Below are 26422 nucleotides of genomic sequence, written 5' to 3'. Positions count from 1 at the left end.
TTGAACTAAAATTGGTGTGGCTGTGCCACAGCAAACAACTTGTAGTTTTCAATGGATTACAAGAGCGCTGATTAGCACCCCCGTAGTTCATTCATACTTCCTCCAGCTTTCAAACAAAGCCGGTACAGGCAAGAAAGCTGGGGGACATGTCTGCAGGATCCTGACATTGCAATGCTTGCAGACTACTGTGGGAAAAATATAAACACCTATTTTGTCTGCAGAAATATACGCATTTAATATTTTTCCCTAAGGCTCATTCACATCTGCATGTTGCGCTAATGTGCGTTTTGTTTGCGCTTATTTTTGTGACAACATAGGTTAGTCCACTCACTTGAATAGGCTGCCCTGTGCACCCCAAAGTGCCGTCATTAGGCTTCGCACGTCCGTACTAATAGTATTCTACAGTAAAAATAAGGCATGTTATGTCTAATAAAGTTCAGTTATAAGATGGCCGTTACCGTAGTCCAGTTTGAGTATTTTATACCGATTGGACTCAAAGTGTGATATGCGGCCGATTAATAGTTACTTGCTTTTCCGGTTTTTGGAGCGCATTGAGACTGCACTCCCTCCTTCCGGTTTGTCTTGTTAACCAATCAGCTCCGTCTTGCCAGTATAAAGCCATGTCCCTCCGCTATGAGGCCACGCCCCTGGCGACGTCATTGCGTGTGACGAAATGTGCGTTGGGTGGACCATCATTGGTGGATGTCGGACGCATGCGCAGTTGAGGAAGACGGCGGCCATTTTCTTGGTTTGAAACAAAACCATGCCCTAGAATTGACCATACATAATATGCTGCTGCCACTCTGCAAAAATGTGAGTTTCTCTCTATTTTTATAATAAACATTTGCTTGATTTACTACACTAGGAGAGGCAATTTTTGCTTTCTTCTGAGAGATTACTAAAGTGGTCCAGTGGCTTGGGAAGGAAGACACGATGTGGAAACAATTTGGGTTGTAGATCGATGCCTCACAGATTTGTGTCATCTGTCCTTTATAGCCTTTCTGATCTGTTGATCTGGTAAGGGTATTTTGATACCTCTGTTTGTGGCGGTTCTATTACACCTCTATTATTCCCAGGAGTGTCGGTGTGGTTTTATAACACGTGGATAATAATTATATTTTATATGGACTTTTATCCATTTATATTTATGATTAGCGCTACAATTTTCCTATCTATACCCCAAAGAAGCTCCTGCACCTTTCTAGGCTGCAGAGCTTGGTGTGTTTTTTTTTTTTCTTTGCCTTGCTTTTTGTCTGCTAGCTGTGTTTGGGTGCCATTAAGAATCAATAGTACAGCAAGCGTGATGTGCGTTTTGACATGTTCCCAGAATGCTCAGGTGTGAACTAAAGCAGACAGTGGAGGATTCCGTTTTTTGTTCAACCAGCGGGCTGAAAGGAAAAAAAAAAAAACCTGACCCGATTACCCCATCCACACATTTGAGGTGGATAGGGGAAATCACTCCTGCTGAGCTATAGCGTTTTATAGCAAGTAGCGATCAAAAAACACTTATTTGATAGGCTGATTGTACATAAGTCAACTGCTAGATCGACTTCTTCACAACTGTCCCCATACACAGATTGTAATTTGGCCAGTCCCTGCTGAACCGGATAAATTTCAATCCTTGTGTGGCCGGCTTTACCGTTTAGTCTGGGTTCACACCTTGTGCAATGCGGGACAACGCGCGATTCGTGAATCGTATTGCATTCCTATTTAAATCACGTGATTCTTTGCAGTGCGATTTTGGGGTCCCAAAGATTTAACACTGGCATCGGTGACAGATCCCATGAACCGAGTGTGATTTAGGTGTGGTGAACGCCCAGGACTCTCTGCGTTACCCACACCGCATATGTGTGAAGTCTGAACGGGGGCTTAAAGGGTTTGTTACCCCAACATTTCATATTCCTCATTTGTCCCTGCTGTATCATGTACTTGTTGGAAAAGTATCCTGTTCTATTTGTATTACTTTCTTTGTGTACAATCCCTGGTGTTCCTACAAGTCGTTCTGCTTTCCTATTAGAAACTGACCACACTAAGCACAACACATGGTGGTCAGTTCTCTAGCTACGTAAGGGAACTAAGCCTGCGCTCCTCCAATGATCATGCTTGTCCTGACACACCCCCACTGCATAGCGAGTTCAGTGAGCTGTTGCTTTTTCTGCCCCAGCTCTTATGCACAGCCAAGAACAGAAGTTACGTGATCACTTATAAAAAATAAAAAAGTATTTATATTTTTTTAAATCTATACACACATGAATGGATTGTTTTACAATGTGACCCTGCTTTATACATCATAATAAACAAATAACTATGTGCTGTGCTACCTTAACCAAAAAATGAATTGGTGTACCAGTCTACCCTACTATATACACCAAGAATGATAACTATGGTGGGTACCTCCAGCCCAATCCAATGCAATAATTCTGCATGATTCTGGATAAAATGAGAATCACATTTTTATGCTTAGAATCAGGATTCTCAGCGCAACATCTTTTACATTATACAAAAAAAAAATTGGGCTAACTTTACTGTTTAGTTTTTTTTTTAATTAATTAACCACTTAGGGACCGGGCATATTTTTGACACTTGTTGTTTACAAGTTAAAATCATTTTTTTTTGCTAAATGACTTAGAACCCCCAAACATTTATTTTTAGCACAGATCCTAGAGGATAAAATGGAGATTGTTGCAGAATTTTTTATCACACCGTATTTGCGCAGTGCTCTTACAAATGCAATTTTTTTGGAAAAAAAGAAACTTTTTTTTTAAATTAAAAAATAAGAAAACAGTAAAGTTAGCACATTTTTTTTTCTATAATGTTACGCCGAATAGATACCCAACATGTCATGCTTCAAAATTGCGCACACTCGTGGAATGGCGGCAAACATTGGTACTTAAAAATCTCCATAGACGACATTTTAAAAATTTCTACAGGTTGCCAGTTTAGAGTTACAGAGGTGGTCTAGGGCTAGAATTACTTATCTTGCCCTACTGATCATGGCGATACCTCACATGTGGTTTGAACACAGTTTACATATGTGATCGCTTCTGAGCGCAAGCCAACAGGGACGGGGCGCTTTTATTTTTTCCCATTTTTTTTTTTTACACTGTCCCTTTAGACCCGGTCCACACTAGCGCGACTTGTCAGCCTGACAAGTCGCGTTCCCTCGCGGTCCATTGACCACTACAGGAGCCGTTCTAATAGGAGCGACACAAGTCGCTCCGACTTAGAAAAAGGGTCCTGTACTAATTTGGGGCGACCTCGGAGCGACTTGCATAGACTTCCATTGCATGCAAGTCGCAAGCAAGTCGCTCCCAATTCGTGGTGCATGGGAATGCACAAGTCGCCCCCGAAGTAGTACAGAGTCGTGTCGCCTTAGTGTGAACCGACTCTTAAAAACATGTTTTTTGATCACTTTTATTCCTATTACAAACATCCCTAGCAATAGAAATAAGCAGGACAGGTTCTCTTTAATGTGAGAGCAGGGGACAAAAATACCTCAGATCTCACATCTATACTAAAAAGCCAAAAAAAAAAAAAAAAGGGGCCGTTGGGAAGAAGCGACATACGACATCGCTCCGGTCCTCCAAGGCCATAGAGTTGAGTGGGGGCAATCTTGTCCTCACTCGACTTCCTGCCTAGGAGGAGAAAGGACCGATCTTTTTCTCCGCTACCGACGGCTCTGATAAGCAGGGAAAATGACCAGGAAGTAGCGGGAGGCACCTCTCCCGCTACCCATAAAGGTGATCCCATGGCGAATCAGCTGCTGGTGGGACCACCTTTATGTTAAAAGCAGACCACCTGGCGTTTAAAAAAGTACAGAGGTTAAGAGGTAATGGCAGCTATCTGCTGCCATAACCCCGGTAGTTAACGTCAAAGTACCAACGTCAAAGTACCGACGTATATATACAGTGGGCAGTCCGGAAATGGTTAAAGTGTATTTTTTCCGAAAAAAAAACTGAGTTTGAAAGACTTCTGCGAAAATACAGCGTGACATAAAAGATTGCAACGATCGACATTTTATTCTCTAGGGTCTCTGCTTAAAAAAATTAAAAGAGATATATATATATATATAATAGAATAGAATAGAATAGAGAGAGAGATATCTATAAATAAAATGATTGGGTGTACTAAGTAATTTTCTAGCAAAAAATACTGATTTTAACTTGTACACAATGAGTGTCAGAAGAAGGCTTAGTCTTTAAGAGGTTAATTAGCCCTCACTTACAGACTTCATTCCTTTGATCTAAAAGAAGGAAATAATACATTGTAAAACATTGTGTTTATAGTTATCTCCCAGCCTTAGCAATGTTGATAAACATTTGACAGAGGCTTTTTTTTTTTTTTTTTTTTTTTAACAGCTGTGAGCGCTCGGTAAGAATCGAGGACATGCCGTTTTAAGATCGTGGGGGAGGGGGGGTTGTGTGAAATCGAGATTGCGAATTTATTTTTTAACGATTAATCGTGCAGCTCCACTGGTAAGGTAAAAAAAAATCAGCATATGTATAAAAACCAACAATTATACAAAACAAATCTTATGTATTTAATCTAATATGGGTAAGTCCCAGTACTGCCTGTGATAGGTTGTCCTGTGATCTGATGGATACTGCACATCAAGTCCATGAGAAGAAATATACAGAACCATGATGTGACTGAACAGCACCTGCTCTTGGGTCAGATTGTGTGATGGGTCTGTATTACCTGCCATCACCGGGGGCAGGCAATGTTTCCAGGTTCTATTCTAATGTTCTATAAATACACAGACACTTCCCCATCTACAGACATCCTGGGTCCCCTTAAAAACACAGCCCACTCCCCCTGGAAGCCCCTTCCATCCTGGGTACTCCTTAAACACAGCGCTCCCCACCCCATCCTGGGTCCCCTAAAACACAACCCCCCCCCCATTATGGGTCCCCCTAAAACACAGCCCACTGCATCCTGGGTCCCTCCAAAACACAACCCCCCATCCTGGGGCCCCAAATACACAACCCCCCCCCCATCCTGGGGACCCCTTAAAACTGCCCCCCATCCCAGGCCCAAAAACACAGTCCCCTCACACCGGGCCCAAAAACACAGCCCCCCCTCCATCCTGGGGCCCCCTTAAAACACAGCCCCCCCCCCATCCTGGGTCCACCTAAAACAAAGCACCCACCCTTCCATCAGGGGTTCCCCCTAAAACAGCCTCCTTATCCTGGGTCCCCCTAAAACACAGCAAACCCCTTCCATCATGGGTTCCCCTAAAACAGCCTCCCCCTCCTGTGTCCCCCCCCAAAACACAGCAACCCCCTTCCATCATGGGTTCCCCTAAAACAGCCTCCCCATCTTGGGTCCCTCTAAAACACAGCAACCCCCATTCCATCAGGGATTCCCCTAAAACAGCCTCTTCATCCTGGGTCCCCCTAAAACACAGCAACCCCCATTCCATCAGGGATTCCCCTAAAACAGCCTCTCCATCCTGGGTCCCCCTAAAACACAGCAACCCCCGTTCCATCAGGGGTTCCCCTAAAACAGCCTCTCCATCCTGGGTCCCCCTAAAACAGCACCCACCCTGGGTCCCCCTAAAACAGCACCCACCCTTCCATCATGGGTTCCTCTAAAACAGCCTCCCCATCCTGGGTCCCACTAAAACACAGCACCCCCTTCCATCATGGGTTCCCCTAAAAGAGCCTCTCCAGCCTGGGTCCCCCTAAATTACAGCACCCCCTTCCATCATGGGCTCCCCTAAAACACAGCATCTACCCTTCAATCATGGGTTCCCCTAAAACACAGCAACCCCCCCTTTAATCATGGGTTCCCCTAAAAGAGCCTCTCCATCCTGGGTCCCCCTAAAACACAGCACCCCCCCCCTTCCATCATGGGTTCCCCTAAAACAAAGCGCCCCCTTCCATCATGGGTTCCCCTAAAACAGAGCAACCCCCTTCCATCATGGGTTCCCCTAAAACACAGCACCCCCCCCCTCCATCATGGGTTCCCCTAAAACAGAGCACCCCCCTTCCATCATGGGTTCCCCTAAAACAGAGCACCCCCCTTCCATCATGGGTTCCTCTAAAACAGCCTCCCCATCCTGGGTCCCACTAAAACACATCACCCCCCTTCCATCATGGGTTCCCCTAAAACACAGCAACCCCCCCCCCCCTTCATCATGGGTTCCCCATAAAAAGCCTCCCCATCCTGGGTCCCCCTAAAACACAGCAACCCCCTTCCATTATGGGTTTCCCTAAAAGAGCCTCTCCGCCTGGGTCCCCCTAAATTACAGCACCTCCCTTCCATCATGGGCTCCCCTAAAACACAGCATCTACCCTTCCATCACGGGTTCCCCTAAAACAGCAACCCCCCCCCCCCCTTTAATCATGGGTACCCCTAAAAGAGCCTCTCCATCCTGGGTCCCCCTAAAACACAGCACCCCCCCCTTCCATCATGGGCTGCCCTAAAACACAGCATCTACCCTTCCATCATGGGTTCCCCTAAAACAGCAAACCCCCCCCCCCCCCTTTAATCATGGGTTCCCCTAAAAGAGCCTCTCCATCCTGGGTCCCCCTAAAACACACCCTAAAACAGCAAACCCCCCCCCCCCCCCCTTTAATCATGGGTTTCCCCTAAAAGAGCCTCTCCATCCTGGGTCCCCCTAAAAACACAGCTCCCCCCTTCCATCATGGGCTCCCCTAAAACAGAGCACCCCTCTTCCATCATGGGTTCCCCTAAAACAGCCTCCCCAGCCTGGGTCCCCGTAAAACAAAGCACTTCCTACCCTGGGTCCCCTTAAACACAGCCCCAACCCCGGGTGTCCTGTAGCCATCCACCCCCAGCAGTGTGGAGGCAGACCCTCGGGGAAAAGGGACGGCTGATCCATTCATGTCCATCCTTTGTTTACAAATCTATAGGTTCAGAAATCACCCCCAATCAATGCACAGGCCGATGAGTGCGATTCATACGCCATCCTCCCCACACAGCCCTCCCACCACATCCGCCCGGGGTCACCTCACAAGCCACCCCCGAGGCTGCCTGGGACTCCAAGCCGAGACCACAACGACCTTCTGTACACATCCCCCTCCCATCCCACCTCCGGGGCCCAAACAAAGCACAGCCGCCCCGTCCTCTCCGCCCAGCCTCAATCACACCACACACACATATATCCCCCCCAGCACCGGCCTCCCTCACCACGAATAGGTCTGCTCAGCCATGGCGGCGCCTTCAGCTGCTCCTCCGGGGGGTCGGGGCTCGGGCCCAGGGTCTATCCACGGCGGCTCTGCAGCTTCTCACACAACATGGCGTCTGGGCCTCACGGTGCGGAGGGGTTGGAGTCCCAGAGAGGTAAGCCCATGGCACATAGATGACACACGGCCAGCAGGTACCGAACTTGCACTGGCGAAGAGGCCGCGCTGCGCGCTCGTGACTGGCGAACACCAAGCGCGCTCCCGACGGCTTCGGAGAAGAGCGCGCAAGCGCCCTTGGAGAGAGAAGTGCGTCAGGTGATCAGGTGGGCGGAGCGTTTCTAGCGTTCTTTCTCTCTCACATGATGTCACTGGGAGAAGTGCGCACACACGGCGGATAAATAAACACACGCAGCACCAGAGTTCACATACAATGTTCACTGTGTGTAGCAGGCCAATAAAGTGAAGCTCAGGACTAAATAAAAATGACATATGAGGCAGTCTGTCGTTATCTATCAGCAGCCGTGCAACAGGGCGATGTTCTACAATGAAATTGTGCAGCATGGTTGTCACTCTACAGACAGGGCCGATTAGGGTTGCCACACATTTCTGTAAAAAAACGAACACATGTTATTACACAGGTTCTGTGGCCTGAATAAGGTGGTAATTATACTCAACTGCTGCCGTATATGCCTTTATATCAGCCTCAAACTGCGTATTAATGGTGTCTGGGTTTAAGGGATGAGGGGCAACCCTAGGGCTTAGTCATACAAACCCCTTCCTTCCCTTCTTACCTTCCTTCCCTCTCCCCCTCCCCCCTCCCTCCCCTTTCCCATTCCTTCCTCTCCCTTCCTTCCTCCCTTCCCATTCCTTCCTTCCTCCCCCTTACCATTCCTTCCTTCCTCCCTTCCCATTCCTTCCTCCCTCCCCATTCCTTCCTCCCTCCCTCCCCATTCCTTCCTCCCTCTCTTACCATTCCTTCCTCCTCATTCCTTCCTTCCTCCCTCCCCATTCCTTCCTCCCTTCCCATTCCTTCCTTCCTCCCTCCCCATTCCTTCCTTCCTCCCTCCCTCCCCATTCCCTCCTCCCTCCCTTCCCATTCCTTCCTTCCTCCCTCCCCATTCCTTCCTTCCTCCCTTCGCATTCCTTCCTTCCTCCCCATTCCTTCCTCCCTCCCCATTCCTTCCCATTCCTTCCTCCCTCCCCATTCCTTCCCCCCTTTGCATTCCTTCCTTCCTCCCTCCCTTCCCATTCCTTCCTCCCTCCCCATTCCTTCCTTCCTCCCTTCCCATTCCTTCCTTCCTCCCTTCCCATTCCTTCCTCCCTCCCCATTCCTTCCTCCCTCCCTTCCCATTCCTTCCTTCCTCCCCATTCCTTCCTTCCTCCCTTCCCATTCCTTCCTTCCTTCCTCCCTTCCCATTCCTTCCTCCCTCCCCATTCCTTCCTCCCTCCCTCCCCATTCCTTCCTCCCTCTCTTCCCATTCCTTCCTTCCTCCCTCCCCATTCCTTCCTCCCTTCCCATTCCTTCCTTCCCATTTCTTACTTCCTCCCTCCCCATTCCTTCCTTCCTCCCTCCCTCCCTCCCCATTCCCTCCTCCCTCCCTTCCCATTCCTTCCTTCCTCCCTCCCCATTCCTTCCTCCCTTCCTTCCCATTCCTTCCTTCCTCCCTCCCCATTCCTTCCTCCCTTCCCCTTCCTTCCTCCCTCCCCACTTCCTTCCTCCCTCCCCATTCCTTCCTTCCTCCCTCCCTCCCTCCCCATTCCTTCCTCCCTCCCTTCCCATTCCTTCCTCCCTCCCTTCCCATTCCTTCCTCTTCCTTTCTTCCTCCCAGTCCCTTCCTTTCTTCCCAAACATACTGGGTTTGTGTAGTTATGAAGCTAGGATGTTGGGTAGATTTGTTTCTGTTTGGTCCTTCTGTAATCAGTGGAATGGTTGTTGATTGCTTCGGGCTGTTCTGTGTTTCACAGCCTGCCGGTTTAATTGCTTCCCTTTGTATTCTAGAGGACTCTAGAATTATTGTGGGCTGGAAAGTCATTAAAGCAGTCTGAATATTGGTGGCACTTCAGCCAATACCTGGGGAGGTGTGGCTAGTAGGTGGCCAGGGAGTATATAAAGGGTCAGAGGCTTGGTCTAGTCCTGGCTCTAATTCTGCAGATAGAGTCTCCGGCCTAAGGGTCTCTGCCCCTCTTGGCAGACTGCTTGAGTTTGGTCTGAGGCTTGATCTAGTTCTGGGTCTAATTCTGCAGGTAGAGTCTCTGGCCTAAGGGTCTCTGCCCCTCTTGGCAGACTGCTCGAGTTTGGTCAGAGGCTTGGTCTAGTCCTGGGTCTAATCCTGCAGGGAGAGTCTCCGGCCTGAGGGTCTCTGCACCTCTTGGCAGACTGCTCAAGTTGTCAAAGGCTTGGTCAAATCCTGGGTCTAATCCTGCACTGGGTGGGAAGGGGTTAACATCTAGGGCAATTAAAGGGTTAAATGTGTGCATAACAAGTGTTTTCTAACTGTGGGGGAGATGTTTTTACTAAGGGAAGGCATAGATCCCTGTCCCTGCTTTGCAGTAACAAAGGATCAATGTCTTCCATACTGACAGAACAGCGATCTGTTTTGTGTACATAGCCTCACAGCCTTAAGTCTCCCTCTCTGGGCCCTGGCTATTACTGGGTGGGCAGCGGAGGAAGACCATGAGGAGATAGGCAGGCAGCTGGGTGGGACTTGAGCCAAGGCAGAAGAACATGCCAGCTGGAGCGGAATGGGCATGCGCCCAAAACTGAGTCCCTCTGCTCCTACCAGCACATGCTCATCAGAAAGGGGCACAGATAATGGAAAAATATACCCCCCTAAGCTAGCAGGAGCGGCGGAGCGGGGGTTTGTAATTCAGAATTCTTTTTTTTTTATTCTGCACTGACTGTCTTTAAAACTGCCCAGGCCCCTGTTCAAATCTAATCCAGGGACAGACTTGGTCCGGGGACAGTGTTCTCAGTTTGGGGACATCTCATCACCCTACTTTAATGTGGCCCGCGACCTCCTGCTCTGGGATGGAGGGTCAGCAAGCCCAATTTGCGGGATCCCGACCCACTATCCCAGAGCATCAGTGTGAAGAATGGAGACGGCGCTGGAGGAAGCATCTGGCTGCAGAAGAGCAGAGCCGCTGTTTCAGGTATGGGGCCGCCTCCTGTCACAGGTGGAAAGGAACCAAATGCACTCTGCCTCCTGAAACAGCAGCCACCAGCAATACCCACCCTGGGGGAGAGCAGCAGTCACCAGCCATACCCCCCCCTGGGGGACAGCAGCAGCCACCAGCCCTTCCCGTCTGGGGGACAGCAGCAGCCGCCAGCCAGACCCGCTTGGGGACAGCAGCAGCCACCAGCCATACCTGCCATGGGGGACAGCAGCAACCACCAGCCATGCCTGCCTGGGGGACAGCAGCAGGCAGCCAGCCATACCCATATTGAGGGACAGCAGCAGGCAGGCAGCCATACCCACCTGGAGGACAGCAGCAGGCAGGCAGCTATACCTGCCTAGGGGACATTAGCAGGCAGGCAGCCATACCTACCTAGAGGACAGCAGCATGCAGGCAGCTATACCTGCCTAGTGGACATTAGCAGGCAGGCAGCCATACCCACCTAGAGGACAGCAGCATGCAGGCAGCCATATCTGCCTGGGGGTCAGAAGCAGCCACCAGTTATACCCGCCTGGGGGACAGCAGCAGCCACCAGCCATACCCACATTGAAAAATTTTTTTTTTTATTTTTTTTTGCGCCGCACTAGGCTCTAATGCATTGTTATTTTAATGCAGCGGCTTGCTGTTACTCCACCTGACCACCTGGAGCACCGCCCGGGCTGTAGGCTTGGCTTGGGATGAGGGAGGCTCTGGCTGACAGTGCTCTCGTCTGTCTGCTCCGTCTCCACACCTCCTCTCTAGTCCAGACTGAGACTCCAGAGAGATGTCTTGACTTGTCCAGCCAGTTACAGAAGCTTCCAGGAGGACAGCAGCACTGAGAGCACAGCAGGAGGGAGCAGGCAGCATTTATCCCGCCCACTGACACATATGATCGGCTCCTCCTCTCTTCAAGCTGTAACTTCCTGCCTTTGGCTGTCGTTTGGGGAAGGAGCTGCCTGAGCCTGAGTCTGAGTGCTGTTAGCTCAGCTGAGCCTGCCTGCTTGCCAGTACCATGTGGAAAATCTAATTTTGAAAAATTGATTCATACTATAACTAGGTATCTGAGATTGTGGGAACTACTGGCAAAGTTTGTTGACTGAGGTGCTGGGTGCTGAGTCTGCTATAATTGCTGTTGTGTTAGCTTGTTAGGCCCTGACTGTTCACATGTAGCAATTTGGAAAAGTGGGCAGAATATCCCTGTGTTTCCGCCCACCGCCACACCCAGATTCCAATCCAAATTGCACGGTAATGCTGGCAAAACGCAGCACATGTGGAGTCTTCCATTGCTGTTGTGATACTGTTGTGTTTCCCGGGTGCACCGCATTCTAAGTATTTTCTCTTTTTCTGTATGTATTGACTCTGCAGTGTCTGCAAAGTACCACTTCTCTTGTCCTGTATGCCTGTTTAACAAAAAATCAGTGTGTGCTTCCTTCCACAAGATGGTGCCCTTTGCATTTGCCCAGAAAAGATCCCAAATTGCTACATGTGAAAAGTCAGGGCCTAACAGGCTAACACTACAATTATGGAGGCCCCGGCCTCAATGTATTTTATAGGTACAAGCAGGGCCGGATTAAGAGCATCATGGGCTTGGTGCTGAGGATTTTGAAGGGCCTTAAGGGCCGTGCCTTTGCATGCACCCAGAGGAGGAAGGGTGCAGCCATGCATGCCTAATTCAACATGGGATGCTGTCTCGGAAGCCCATAAACACATCCATGCATCGGCAACTGTCCCTCCTTGTCTGGCCTTCGTGCTGTGTGGGGAGGTTCTGAGGGAGCTGCCTGGGGAAGCGAGCATAGAAGCCAGACTTCTGTGTTTACAAGTGACAGAAGAGCGGTAACAGTGAATATGGCCAACCCGGGGCCTATATAAAGGTAGGGGCCTGGAGCTGCAGCTCCAATAGCCCCTATGTTAATCTGGCCCTGGGTACAAGGAAGCCCAGGTTTTGTTTAACCATGTCTCTTAGACCCTCCCACTCTAATGTTTTGCCACACCCACTTTTTTGCTGTGGTGTGTGTAGTGCTCCACAAGTCACTCCCTCCCTGTCATGTCCCTCATTCTCGGAAGCTCGGAGGTTGTGAGGTATGTTCAGTATGTATGAACAATGCACAGTGCCGCTTCTCTTGTCGGGTATACCAGGTTAACGAAAATCCTTCCACAAGATGGTGCCCTTTGCACCTGCCCAGTAAGAATGGCTATTACAGTGCACCACCCTGTGGGCAGTCCAATGGCTGAGGGGGGGAACACAATAGCACAGCTGGGGAGATTGCTGTACTAACACAGCGAGTTTTCGTACAGTGATCTGTCAGTTTTTTTTCTTCAGCCAGTACCTTTCTTTAGGCTGGACAACAGCCAACCAAACTGGGCAATGTTCATAAGAACTCGAAGAAGGCAAAACTGAAATCAGGCTAAATTTTTAAAAGGATCTGAGAAAATAGAGTTAAGAATGTGATTTCTTACTATGAGCAACACATAGTTTTTTCCTTTTTCCAGCTTTTTTTAATTTGGCGCAATTTGTTTTTCTTAAAAAGACTTTTACTTAGTACCTACTGCTGAACCCCCCACCAGAACAAAAATGTATGTACGGCCCTGACCACAGGTGCACTGCGCTAGACCCTTGGTGCAGATAAACCACAGTGCATCATTGTAAAAGCAACCTAAGGCCCTTTTCACACGATCAGTACAATCGGGTCTGCCTATTTGTCTGTCCAATCCTATCCGTCCAGGCGGATAGGATTGGAGGGCCTATAGAGTAGAGCGAGCTGTGTCTGCTCTGCATGAGTGGACACTAATCTGTCATCCGCGCTGCTCATTTTTGTCCATGACCGATTATCAAGTCACTTAACCACTTCAGCTCCAGAAGGTTTAACCCCCTTAATGACCAGGCCACTTGTTGCGATTCGGCACTACAGTGCTTTAACTGACAATTGCGCGGTCGTGCGATGCTGTACCCAAATACAATTGGTGGTCTTTTTTCTCCCACAAATAGAGCTTTCTTTTGGTGGTATTTGATTACCTCTGCGGTTTTTAGATTTTGCGCTATAAACAAAAAAAGAGCGACAATTTAAAAAAAACTTTCTGCTATAAAACATTCCCAATAAAAAAAATTAAAAATCTAATTTTTTTATTAGTTTAGGCCAATTTGTATTCTGCTACATCTTTTTGGTAAAAAAAATCCCAAAAGCGTATTTTAATTGGGTTGGGCAAAAGTTATATCGTTTACAAACTACAGGATAGATTTTTGGACTTTTTATTTACTTAATTTTTTATTAGTAATGGTGGCAATCAGTGAGTTTTAGCGGGACTGCGACATTGCAGCGGACAGATCGGACCCCTAACTGACATTTTTGACACTTTTTGATACTAATTACTCTATTGACATTAATACAGTAATCAGTGCTAAATAATATGCACTGTTGCTGTATAAATGACACTGGCAGGGAAGGGGTTAACGCTGGGAGTGATCAAAGTGTTAATTGTATGCCTAATGGTGCTTACTGACTGTGTGGGGGGATAGGTTGGACAGAGGCAGGGAGAGATCGGTGATTCAGCTTAGCAGGCCCAGCAGCTTTCCTCATTGGGAAGGAACTGGTTAAAATATAGCAGTTTCTGCAGGGGTAGTGCCACTGTGTGTTTGGGGTGTCTTTGGAATTATATTGACACCTGCAGCAGATTGAACACCCACTACATTCTGAACATGGTGTGGGAAATGGCACACCAGAAACAGAGTTCTAATGCGAATGAGCCCTTAGGGCGCATTCACACTGTGTGAAGTTACATACAAATGTGTTAAGTTCACACTAGAATTCTGCGTTCCAGAGCTGTGCAATTATATGCAGCACGCGAAACGCGTAAAAAAAACACCACAACACACCTTTCACCCACAACATTTAGGTCAGAGGAAACATACATCAGAAAAAAAGAACTAGGCAGGAAAAAATGCATGGAAACGCACATAAAAATTCACAGAAACGCAATTGACTGCAGGCATGTTTTTATGTGTGCTGTAGTGTGAATGGTCCTTAGGGCTTTTTCAGACATGGTAGCTCCTGCCACAAACCATGGTGGATCGATTTTCAGAGGACGGTTGACAGATGGCTGGTAGGTAATATGTTGTTGTAACGGGAACCGCAACCCACACTGTGCTTGTGGACTTCCGTCAGTATATGGCTTCCTTCAGTCTCGAACATAGATATCAAAATATCCTAGCCGCCCCCATACAAAGCTAGCCAACAACTTAGCTTGTACAAGTTTTGGAACCTTCTCTCACCTTTATTGAACAACTCACACAGTTTATATACAGCATGGGCGTTTCCCTGCTGATCAGATTACCACACACAGGTCAGGGGTTGCCTGATTACATTATTATATGCAGATGACATTGTATACAGAAATAGAATTAACATGAACTAATTATCTAGCCATCTGGACAGAAACAATATGTGAGTTCATTAACCAATGGGACAGACAGGCTTAACAGAATACACATCACACCTTAATACACAGACAATAGGAAGGGACCACCAGTGACAGACTGTTTTTACATAACATTTGAAGTACAATACACATTATCATAAGTGTAAACACAGAACCCCCGGTAGATAACAGGTGTGTATATCAGCATATTCAACAATGTGTGGAAGACAGGTGGTTGAGCTGATGATATTAGCATCTGTTAACCACCTCCCATCCGCGCTACAGCCTATGTACGGCTGCAGCGCGGACTCACATTTTCGGGAGGCCGTCTTTATACGGCCTCCCAGAAACAGTCTCCCCGTGCGCTCCCGCGAGCGCGCAACGGGGAAAATCTGTGTCGGCCGTGTCCCTTGGACACAGCCGATTACAGATCGTGGTGAATGGCCAATCACAGCGGCCATTCACCACGTGATCGGACCGTCCAATGAGAGATGATCTCATATGTAAACATATGAGATCATCTCTCATCGCCAGCCCTCCTTCCTCACAGGGAGACTGCAGTGTGAGGAAGGAGGAGAGCCGATCAGCCGCCGGGGACACAGAAGAATGTAATCAGGGCACTGATCACCAGTGCCCTGATTACACAAGGTAAAAAAACATACACTCAGTGCCCACAGTGCCCGCCATCAGTGCCCCCCATCAGTGCCCACAATCAGTGCCCATAGTGCTGCCAGTCAGTGTGGCAGGCGCAGCACTACAAAGTGCCTTATGCGCTGTGGCATTAGAAGAATTGGATCTCTCTGACTTCAGTCTAACCAGACTGTCTGTTACTCTATAAATTCCTCCAATACCGTTCTATGGAAAGCAGTAGGTTTAAAGAGCACACCAAACGCTTAAGATATCTTCTTTATTAACTTCAACTTTTCTTCATAGAGAGCAGTGACACTTTTGCAGCAGACAGTCCATGTACAACATGTGCTGAATACAGTATAACAAATGGTGGATATATTTCTCTCTCTATTGCTGTTTGAGTTTGTTTGCTTGGGTTTGGTTTTGAGTTGTTAGAGTTGTTTGGGTTTGTTCGATAGTTTGAATTCAATATAACTTTTGAAGTTTGATTGTTTGTTTGATATAACCTTTGAAGTTTGATAGTTTGGTGGAACTACAAGTGAACACATAACTAGTTCAGTATACAGCTCTAATCACATTACTAACAATAGGAACATGTATAACTGTTAATTACCTATTTTTGGCCACTTGCTTCCATAAAACTGCTCTGTGGATCTGTGTGTCTATTCAGTTCTCTTGCTCTGTAGTGGAAAATGAGAAGGCTGGCTGAAGCATGAGGCTTCAGAGAAAAAATGGGTGTAAGGCTGGCTGTAATTGGCCAAGACTGTTGCTGAGTGTGAGATTGGCTGTGATTGGCCACAAACTCCTTATGGGTAATAAAGTTTAACTCTGTGCTTTCTGGTTTCAACTCTGTTGTGTCTGAGCTTGCCTTACATGCATACAAATGAATCTTACAGGCATATTTTTCCTTTGCTTCTGTGAACACAATATACAATTGTTATATGACATCCAAACATGAAATCACAGTAAATAACTGCTTTTGTCTCTCACACATAAACATATGCACTGTATTGAGGTTATTAGCAGGTCTAGCTGTATATGCATGTAGGTCATATTAACAACCTAGGACAGGTTATAGCTGGCCAGCTACACTCCCACCAAAATTACCTATAATTTTATGTTCTCTATAGTAGGATTTGAACATGAATTTGGGGAATTTTCCATCAGGTTCTCAACTTCCAAGTATGTCATCTTGACACTTGGCAGCAGTGCTCAATGTTTGTACAACTTTTACTTCTGGATCACCCATAGACAATTCTGTGTAACCTTCACTGGGTTTGATCTCCTTTTCCCAAAGGAACTCTGGACCGGTGAACCGATTAGAATTTTTAAATTCTGTTACATTCAGGCCTCTTGAAGCATGATCTGCTGGGTTGTGCTTTGTATCAATGTGATGCCAATGTTCTGGATTTGTTATTTCCCGATTTTTCTGAACTCTGTTGGCGACAAAGACATGGAATCTTCGAGCTTCATTATTTATGTATCCTAGGACAACTCGTGAGTCTGTCCAAAAGTATTCTTCATCTATTTTTAACTCTAATTCTTCTCTCAGAAACTTGCTTACTGATGCTGAAACAACAGCTGCTGTCAGTTCAAGTCTTGGTATTGTCTGAATACTGGTAGGTGCGACTCTGGTCTTTCCCATAATCAGGGCACAGTGTATTTTTCCTTCTCCTATCACTCCGATGTAGGAGCACTAACCATAACCATAACTACTGGCGTCTGAAAAGTGATGAAGTTCTATTTTCTTGTACTCTCCGAAATCATGAGGTACAAAACATCTGGGTATCCGAACTTCTCTTAAATTCTGCAAGTCTCTTATCCAAGCCTCCCACCTTGGCCTCAAATCATCAGGTATGGGTTCATCCCATCCCAACTTCCGTCTGCATAATTCATGTAGTATTTCTTTTGCTTTGAGTATCACTGGGGCCAAGAATCCCAATGGATCATATATAGAAGCCACTGCGGAAAGAATGGTACGTCTAGTTGCAACTTTCTCTTCAAAGGATACTTCAAAGAAGAACTCATCATTCTCTACATTCCATCCCAATCCAAGTACATTTTGAATTGGAAGATGATCATAATTGAGATCTACATCCTTCATTGTTGATTGTAACGCTCATGCGTTTTTTGTTAGTGAATGGATTTGCAGCTGCAGAATTATTACACTCAGTAGTCATGTAGAGAATGTGTTGAACAACATATCCAACTCTCAGGACTTCATCACTGTGTACAGCCTGTTATGCAAATATACATACACTCAATATGATGTTCCTGGAGTGATAGAATGTATATGATAGAATAGAGGTGAGAGACAGGCAATAGAATGGTGATCACTTAGTAGTAGTATTCAGGAGAGTGGTAGGTGATGATAGTATGCAGATAGGTTTTAGCAATCATGTATAGTAACAGGTGGTAGGGGACAGCAGATGAAATATGCAAGAGAGAGTAACCTAGTGCAATGATAGGTGATGGTAGTCCCAAGAGCTAGCAATCTATGCAGATGATAGAAATAGCTTAGATAGTAATAGTCCCTTTAGTATGCAGTAGTAGATAGTGAAAGTTAGGTTGAGGAAGGAATCCCCTGCGGGGTACTTATCACTAGATGGGTTAGTAGTAGCAAGGTCCAAGAGTAATGGAGTAATCCGGTAGCGAGATACTGGATCGGTAGCGAGGTTCTGGTCTTGTTCAGGCAAGGGGAATAGCTTGAAGCTCCGGCAGCATTGGACAAGACAAGGCAACATGCGGTTTGAACGAGCAATGAGTGAGAGAAAGCCGGCGATTGAAATAGCCGCTCATAGCGGCGCCCGGCGATGACGTCATTGCCCTTAAAGGTGTATGCGTTCCATTTGGATAGCAAGATGGGACGCAATATTAAGAGAGAAATGTGGAAATAAGGGTACCAGAGGTACCAGAACATTACAGTACCCCCCCTTAAGGCCGGCTCCGGAAGGCCTCTAGAACTGGTTTTTCCGGGTATTTCGAGTGGAAATTGCGAATCAGTCTAGGGGCATGTATATCGGAGGTATCCAGCCAGGTGTCGTCTTGGGGCCCATAATTCTTCCATCGTACTAGATATTGGAGTCTTCTTCTATGGATACGAGAATCCAGAATCTCCTTTATCTCAAATTCTTCTCCGCCTTCAACTTGTACAGGAGGTGGAGGTGAGATGGTAGGCCTTATTCCTTGGTTAGGAACATGGGGCTTTAGTAGAGACACATGGAAGATGGGATGTATCTTGAGGTCTGTTGGTAATGTGAGTTGTACTGCAGCTTTTCCAATAAGCTTCTTTATTGGGAAAGGTCCCAGGAATAAAGGTCCAAGTTTTTTACTAGGGATCTTTAATCTCAAATTTTTTGTAGAAAGCCAAACAAGATCCCCAATGGCATATTGGGGAGAGGGTTTTCTACGAAGGTCGTAGTACCTCTTTTGTTGGCTATGGGCATGTGAGATGGTGGTGTTGAGTAAACCCAGGGAATCCTTTATTTGGGTAAGATAATCAGAGGCCACTGGATTACTTGATGGCAAGATACGTGGTGGAAGAAGTGTGGGATGAAACCCATAGTTTAAGTAGAATGGACTTTGTTTAGTAGTGCTGTGGGTCGCGTTGTTATAGGCGAATTCCGCCAGCGGGAGGAGGTCCACCCAATCGTCCTGTAGATATGAAGTATAGCAACGTAGATATTGCTCAATGCACTGGTTGACTCTTTCTGTCTGTCCGTTGGTCTGAGGGTGGTAAGGAGAAGTAAGTTTTCGCTCTATTCGTAGGATCTGACATAGAGCTTGCCAAAACTTTGAGATAAACTGTGAACCACGGTCAGACAGAAGTGTTTTTGGAATACCATGTAACTTAAAGACATGTTTCACAAGTAATTCCGCTGTTTGCTTGGATGAAGGTAGTCTTCGGATAGGAATGAAATGTGCCATCTTGGTCAGATGGTCCACTGACACTAAAATGGTGTTGAATCCTTTGGAAGGTGGTAGTTCTACTATAAAGTCTAAGGACACCACTTCCCATGGAACCTGGGGTATTGGTAAACTACAAAGTAGACCCTATGGTTTTGTAGTGTCAATTTTGGACCTTGCACAGATGTCACAAGATGAAACGAACTTTTGTACAGTCGTCTTCATGTCAGGCCACCAAAATTGCCTAGTAAGTAAATTGAATGTTTTAGTCATACCCATATGTCCTGCCATAGGTACATCATGCGACAATTCCAAGATCTTGGTTCTCATAGTAGGGGGTATGTATAGTTTATCGTTGTAATAGAGGAAGCCTTCTGCATCAGCATTTAGTTGTGGTGGAGGTGAATCCAGTCCTATGCTTTGCAAAATCTCTTCCTTCAGGGAACGGACAACACCGACAATACGTTCATAGGGTATTATAGGAAATGAGGGAACCTCGGCGTAGCTATCTTCGGTTAATCATGAAAGCGCATCCGCTTTTTTATTTTTGTCTGCAGGTGTATAGGTCACTAGAAAATTAAATCTTAAAAAGAATAATGATCATCGTACCTGCCGGTGGGAAAGAGTTCTATTAGTCTGAAGGTATTGAAGGTTTTTGTGATCTGTGTATATAAGGATTGGCAATCGAGTACCCTCAAGTAGGTGTCGCCAATTCTCTAATGCCAGTTTTATGGCTAGTAACTCTTTTTCACCCACTGGGTAATTCACCTCGGGGCTGCTTAGTGACTTTGAGAAGAAAGCAACTGGGTGAAGTGTTTGTTGGTCGTTGTGAGAGAACTGCTCCTACTGCCATATTTGACGCATCTACCTCCAAAATATATTGAAGGGATGGGTCTGGATGGCGTAGTATGGGAGCAGAAGTAAAGCTTGATTTCAACAAGCAGAAAGCTCCATTTGCTTCTTCTGACCATTTGAATTGTTTTTTTGTACTTGTGAGTTGTGTGAGAGGTCTCACAATAGCAGAGAAGTTCTTGATGAACTTTCTATAGTAGTTAGAGAATCCGAGGAATCTTTGTAATGCTTTGCGAGTTGTTGGCACAGGCCAATCTAGAATACAGGATATTTTGCTCATGTCCATTTTGATTCCATTTTTGGATATAATGTATCCTAGGAATAGTACTTCCTCTTTATGAAATAAACATTTTTTTGATTTAACATATAATTTATGTGCAAGTAGTCTTGACAACACGAGTCTTACATGATTTATGTGTTCAGATAAGGAATGAGAATAAATAAGTATATCGTCCAGATATACTACAACACAAACATCAAGCAAGTCTCTGAATATGTCATTTATAAATCGTTGGAAGGCTGCGGGAGCATTACACAACCCAAATGGCATCACAATATACTCAAACAGTCCGTATCTGGTTCTGAATGCTGTCTTCCATTCATCCCCATCACGGATTCGAATTAAGTTGTATGCCCCTTTTAGGTCCAATTTCGAAAAGTAGGAAGCTCCGCGCACCTGTTCTATAAGTTCAGGAATAAGAGGTAAAGGATAACGATCCTTTATTGTAATTGTATTTAATTGTCTGAAATCAATAATAGGCCTGAGACTTGAATCTTTATTGCGGACAAAGAAGAGTCCTGCAGCAGTGGAGGAAGTAGAAGGTCTGATGAATCCTTTCGCCAAATTTTCATCCAAGTATTCCTTGAGATGAGAGAGTTCATCCTGTGAAAGAGGATAAACGTGACCGAAAGGCAATTTGCTATTAGGGAGTAGATCGATAAAACAATCATAGTCCCTATGGGGAGGCAACACTTGAGCGTTTTTCTCAAGGAAGACTTCCGACAAATCCTGATAACATATTGGTATAATCTCATCCGACACCACAGACAGGATCCTTCCATGTGATGAGAGATTACACGTGGTTTCGCAGTAGTGAGAAGAGAAGGTTAGAGTTCTTGTTTTCCAATCGATGATTGGTTGATGTATGTGTAACCAGGGAAGTCCCAAAATAATGGGAAAATGTGGTGAGGTCAGTACATCAAAAGTGGTGGTCTCCACATGAGACCCGTCAGCAGTGACAAGGAGTGCCTGTGTCTGATTAGTGATGGGACCAGAGGATAACGGAATACCGTTAATGAAACTAACAGAGACAGGTTTAAGTTTTGAAATAATAGGTATTTTATTTAAGGTAACAAAACAAGTATCATTGTAGTTCCCACAAGATCCTGTGTCGACCATAGCCTTGGTGGTGATCCTAGTTTGGTCCCACTGTAATGTCAAATGAATAAAAAGATAAGGATTAGAAAATGAAGTTGTTAGTCCCCCTAGCAAGACATTTGAACACTCACCCTCTTTTTTGCGGACAAGGGGACAGCCGTTTATCAAATGATCCGGGGATGCGCAGTACATGCAGAGATGTTCGGTTTTCCTCCTAGCACGTTCGGAAAAGGTCAAAGGTGGGCGTATCATTCCTACCTCCATAGGAGTAGGGTCAACAGGCGACATCCGAGAAGGACTGGACAATGGCAATCCCATCTTCTCAGCCTTTCTTTCTCGCAGTCGTCTGTCAATATTGATACTGGTCTGTATCAGGCCATCCAAGGTGTCAGGTAAATCCGCTCAGGCGAGCTCGTCTTTAATGGCTTCTGATAGGCCGAGTCTGAACTGCGTTCACAAGGATGTGTCATTCCACCCTGAATCAAGGGACCATCTTTTGAAATCTGCCACAAAGTCCTCAACAGGTCTCCTTCCTTGTTTTAAAGCCCTCAATTGGGTATCAGCAGTACTCTGCCCAATGGGGTCTTCATATAAACTAGCGAGTTGCGCTAGGAATAAAGGATAGGAGTTAAGAAGTGGGTCATCTTTCTCAAAGAGAGAGTCTGCCCAGGCCCGGGGATCACCCGTCAGATAGGAAATAGTGGTACAGACTTTGATTTGGTCAGTGGGGTAGGTATGAGGTTTCAACAAGAATAGCAATCGACATGCGTTTTTAAATTCACGAAATTTACTCCGATCACCAGTAAACACTAGAGGAGGGTTTATATTAGGCTCACGGGGCTGAGCAGCAGAGAGCTGCGCAAGACGGCCAACCTGCTGTCTTAAAGCCTGATTTTCGTTTTTTACCTCTGTAAGAGCAAGTATCAATGCATCTACTTGTTGTTTTAATTGCATTACTTGAGTGGGTAATTCTGCTGAATCCATATTTTTTCTGGCTCGTTCAATCTGTAACGCTCATGCGTTTTTTTGTTAGTGAATGGATTTGCAGCTGCAGAATTATTTCACTCAGTAGTCATGTAGAGAATGTGTTGAACAACATATCCAACTCTCAGGACTTCATCACTGTGTACAGCCTGTTATGTAAATATACATACACTCAATATGATGTTCCTGGAGTGATAGAATGTATATGATAGAATAGAGGTGAGAGACAGGCAATAGAATGGTGATCACTTAGTAGTAGTATTCAGGAGAGTGGTAGGTGATGATAGTATGAATATAGGTTTTAGCAATCATGTATAGTAACAGGTGGTAGGGGACAGCAGATGAAATATGCAAGAGAGAGTAACCTAGTGCAATGATAGGTGATGGTAGTCCCAAGAGCTAGCAATCTATGCAGATGATAGAAATAGCTTAGATAGTAATAGTCCCTTTAGTATGCAGTAGTAGATAGTGAAAGTTAGGTTGAGGAAGGAATCCCCTGCGGGGTACTTATCACTAGATGGGTTAGTAGTAGCAAGGTCCAAGAGTAATGGAGTAATCCGGTAGCGAGATACTGGATCGGTAGCGAGGTTCCGGTCTTGTTCAGGCAAGGGGAATAGCTTGAAGCTCCGGCAGCATTGGACAAGACAAGGCAACATGCGGTTTGAACGAGCAATGAGTGAGAGAAAGCCGGCGATTGAAATAGCCGCTCATAGCGGCGCCCGGCGATGACGTCATTGCCCTTAAAGGTGTATGCGTTCCATTTGGATAGCAAGATGGGACGCAATATTAAGAGAGAAATGTGGAAATAAGGGTACCAGAGGTACCAGAACATTACATTGATGCACGTTCAGAGTCACTGATGGATTCCAGTACCTCTCTGTTGTTTGAGATGAATTTATGAAGGCGCAGATTTCCTCTTGCGCATAACTCTTGGCTTTCTTTTACTAGTTTGATTGCAGATTCTGTGGACTCTAGACTTGTAAGACCATCATCTACATAGAAGTTTTTCTTAAGAAAATTTGCTGCTGATGGGCAATCCTCTTCATTTTTGTTGGCCAGGTACTTCATACCATAATTGGCGCAACCTGGAGACGATGCTGCTCCAAACAAGTGTACTTTCATTCTGTATTCTGCTGGCTCTGTATCTGTATCTCCGTCCTCCCACCATAGAAACCTCAGAAAGTCTCTATCTTCATTCTTCACATGAAACTGGTGGAACATCTTTTTAACGTCACACATGACCGCTACGGGATACTTTCTGAATATACAGAGTACTCCAGGCAGAGTGTTTGTAAGGTCTGGTCCTTTTAGTAGATGATCGTTCAATGCAACACCATCATACTTTGCTGAGCAATCAAATACTACTCTAATCTTATCTGGTTTCTTTGGGTGGTAAACACCTTGATGTGGGAAGTACCACACTTCTCCTTCTTTAGGTTGGTTATTCACCTTTTTTGCATGTCCTTCTTCAAGGATGCCTTCCATGAATTTAAAATAATCTTGCTTGAATTTGGGATCTCTTCCCATCTTTTTCTTCAGGCATTTCAATCTTGCTAGGGCAAGATTTCTGTTATTTGGCAGACAAGGTCGTTCTTTAAAGGGTAAGGGCATTTCAAGATAACCTTGTTGATTCTGCTGAATACTTTCTTCTAGAGTGTGTACGAACTTTATGTCTTCTTGAGATACACTCTTTTCTTCAGAACTTATGTCTGCAAAGTCAGACTCAAGGATCTTGATTACTTTTGCTGAACTTACAGTTGGTAACTCTTGGACGAATATTCGATGACACAATCCTGTCACCTGTCTTGAGTTTGCAATCTGCTGTTTTCCTTCAACAACACCCCATCCTAGATCATTTCGAACAGCGTAGGGTTCACCCTTTCCTCCTGTGATTACCTCTCGTGGTACCAAAGCTTCGGGACAATCGTAGCCTATCAACAGTCCAACACCAAACTCCTTCAGCGGGGACATTTCATGTGATATGACAGATAGGTGTTCCCATTTTTTGGCTGTTTCACAGGTAGGTATGCGATCTCGATCTAGAGGTATATCGTCTTTCGTATAGGCTGGAGGTAGATTTAATGTGAGGTTTGAATGAAGTCCTCTAATGCCCCATACACACGTGCAGATTATCTGCAGACTTTTGTCTGCAGACTTACCAAAACCATATAATATGAGGTCAAACCTAAGCACTTTCAATTTGTATGCAATCCGGCAGGCCCTTGCACTACATAGAAAAGGTAAGTCTGCAGACAAAAGTCTTCAGATAATCTGCACGTGTGTACGGGGCATAACTCTCAATCCTTTGACTCTTTGACTGTTCACTAATGTATCTCTCCCCGTCATTGTGGTGAGTTTGAGCTTCACTGGTTCTGTAGCCACTTGTAATTTCTTGCAGATTTCTTGATCAATGAAGGTAACATCGCTTTGGGCATCTAATAGTGCATAGGCATATACCTTCTTATTCCTCCTTTTAGGATTTGAAATGCACACTGGTACGACCATTGATGTGCCATTGCTTTCTCCTTCCCTTACTCTGCAAGAGAATACTGATACTTTCTTTTCTTCCTCAGCATCTTTAGGTATTGAGGATTCATCCTTCTTTGGACGTTCTTCATGTAGTGGTGTAGGATGGCGTCCTTTGCAAACACTACATGTGGCCCTTTTCTTACACTCCTTAGTAATATGTCCTTTTCTTAGGCATCAAAAACACAGTTGATTATCAAGTACAAATTTTTTCTTTTCATTTGAGGACTTCTCTTTCAATTGTTGGCACTTGTGTATGGAGTGGTTCTCTCCACAGAACATACACTTAAAGGTAGTCTGAGGATTTGTCAGTTCTGTCTCTCTACTGATCCCAGTAGTGACTTTGAACTTGCTCTCATAGGTATCTAGACCTTTAGCTGCTGTGTTGGTTGCAAAGCTAGCTGCTATTGAACGTCTTATATCTCTCGCAGGCCTTTCTTCTAAGGATTTTAAGGCATAAGATGCTGTCACTGGGTTACATGCTATTCGTGCTTCCTTATTGACAAACTCAGAGAACTTTTCAAAACTTGGGAAGTCCTTATTTAGATCTAACTGTTCAGTCACACAGCGATTCCACCTAGAAGCCACTCCTTCAGGTAGTTTAGCTAGCATTCTGTGGTTTTCCAGATAGTCGTTCAGTACTTCTAGTCCTCGTACATGTGGTATGGCATTGCTGCATGCTTGCAGGAAGTCACCATACTCTTGGAGTTTGAAATGTTCTTTAGGACCTATCTTAGGCTAGTTATTCAATTTCTCCCTAAAGGCTCTTTGTACTAAGAAAGGATGACCATATCTTGCATTTAACTTTTCCCAAGCTTGCTTGTAGGCTTCTTCGTCTGTTCTATAGAAGTTACCTTCAAGAGCTTTCTTTGCTTCTCCACCAACATATTTCTGAAGGTAGAATAACTTGTCAACTGGCCTGGAGCAATAGTGCTCAATGATCATTTCAAAACTCGCCTTCCACTCTATGAACTTCAGTATGTCTCCTGAAAATACAGCAGGTTCTGGAATGGGCAGACTTGCTGGGACTGTTCTCTGTCGTCTTGCTGGGACAATAGTTGCAACATTTTCCTGATCATTGCAGTGACATCTAGGAATAGGATCATCCAGTTTTATTTTCTCACCTAGTTCTGAATTAGGTAAGTCTCTCTCTTCGTCTTTCATAGCAGGGATAGAAGGGCACTGACTTTTTCCTTCACTACATACAGGTGATTTCCTTTCATTCCCCTGGGCGTATGAAAGGAAGTAGGAGTCTGCATCATCACTTAGTACAGATTTGGACTTATGATTACTATTTATGTCCTCTTCGTGTACTCTTAGTCTGGCTTCTATAATCTTTACTTCTTTCAGCCTTTCCAAACTTTCCATTTTAGCTTCCATTTCAGCTTTTCGTAGGCGCTGCGCCTCAATGGCAGATTCCATCTCAATT

The 26422-nt window shown here is 45.5% G+C and overlaps 1 protein-coding gene across 1 annotated transcript in view; it reads right to left on the bottom strand.

The window, feature by feature from the left end:
- Positions 1-7445, bottom strand: part of SPPL3 (signal peptide peptidase like 3) — an 80276-nt gene extending 72831 nt beyond the window's left edge. The window contains exon 1 of the mRNA XM_082254807.1: positions 7156-7445. Coding sequence (XP_082110933.1) covers positions 7156-7178 — 23 coding nt within the window. The 5' untranslated portion in view covers positions 7179-7445. The remainder of the gene's footprint in view (positions 1-7155) is intronic.
- Between the last annotated feature and the right edge of the window lie 18977 nt (positions 7446-26422).

This window comes from Pelophylax lessonae, assembly GCF_965119305.1.
Source record: "Pelophylax lessonae genome assembly, chromosome: 1".
NCBI lineage: Eukaryota > Metazoa > Chordata > Amphibia > Anura > Ranidae > Pelophylax > Pelophylax lessonae.
Note: the sequence above shows the minus strand (reverse complement) of the source record. Positions and strands in the feature narration are given on the sequence as shown.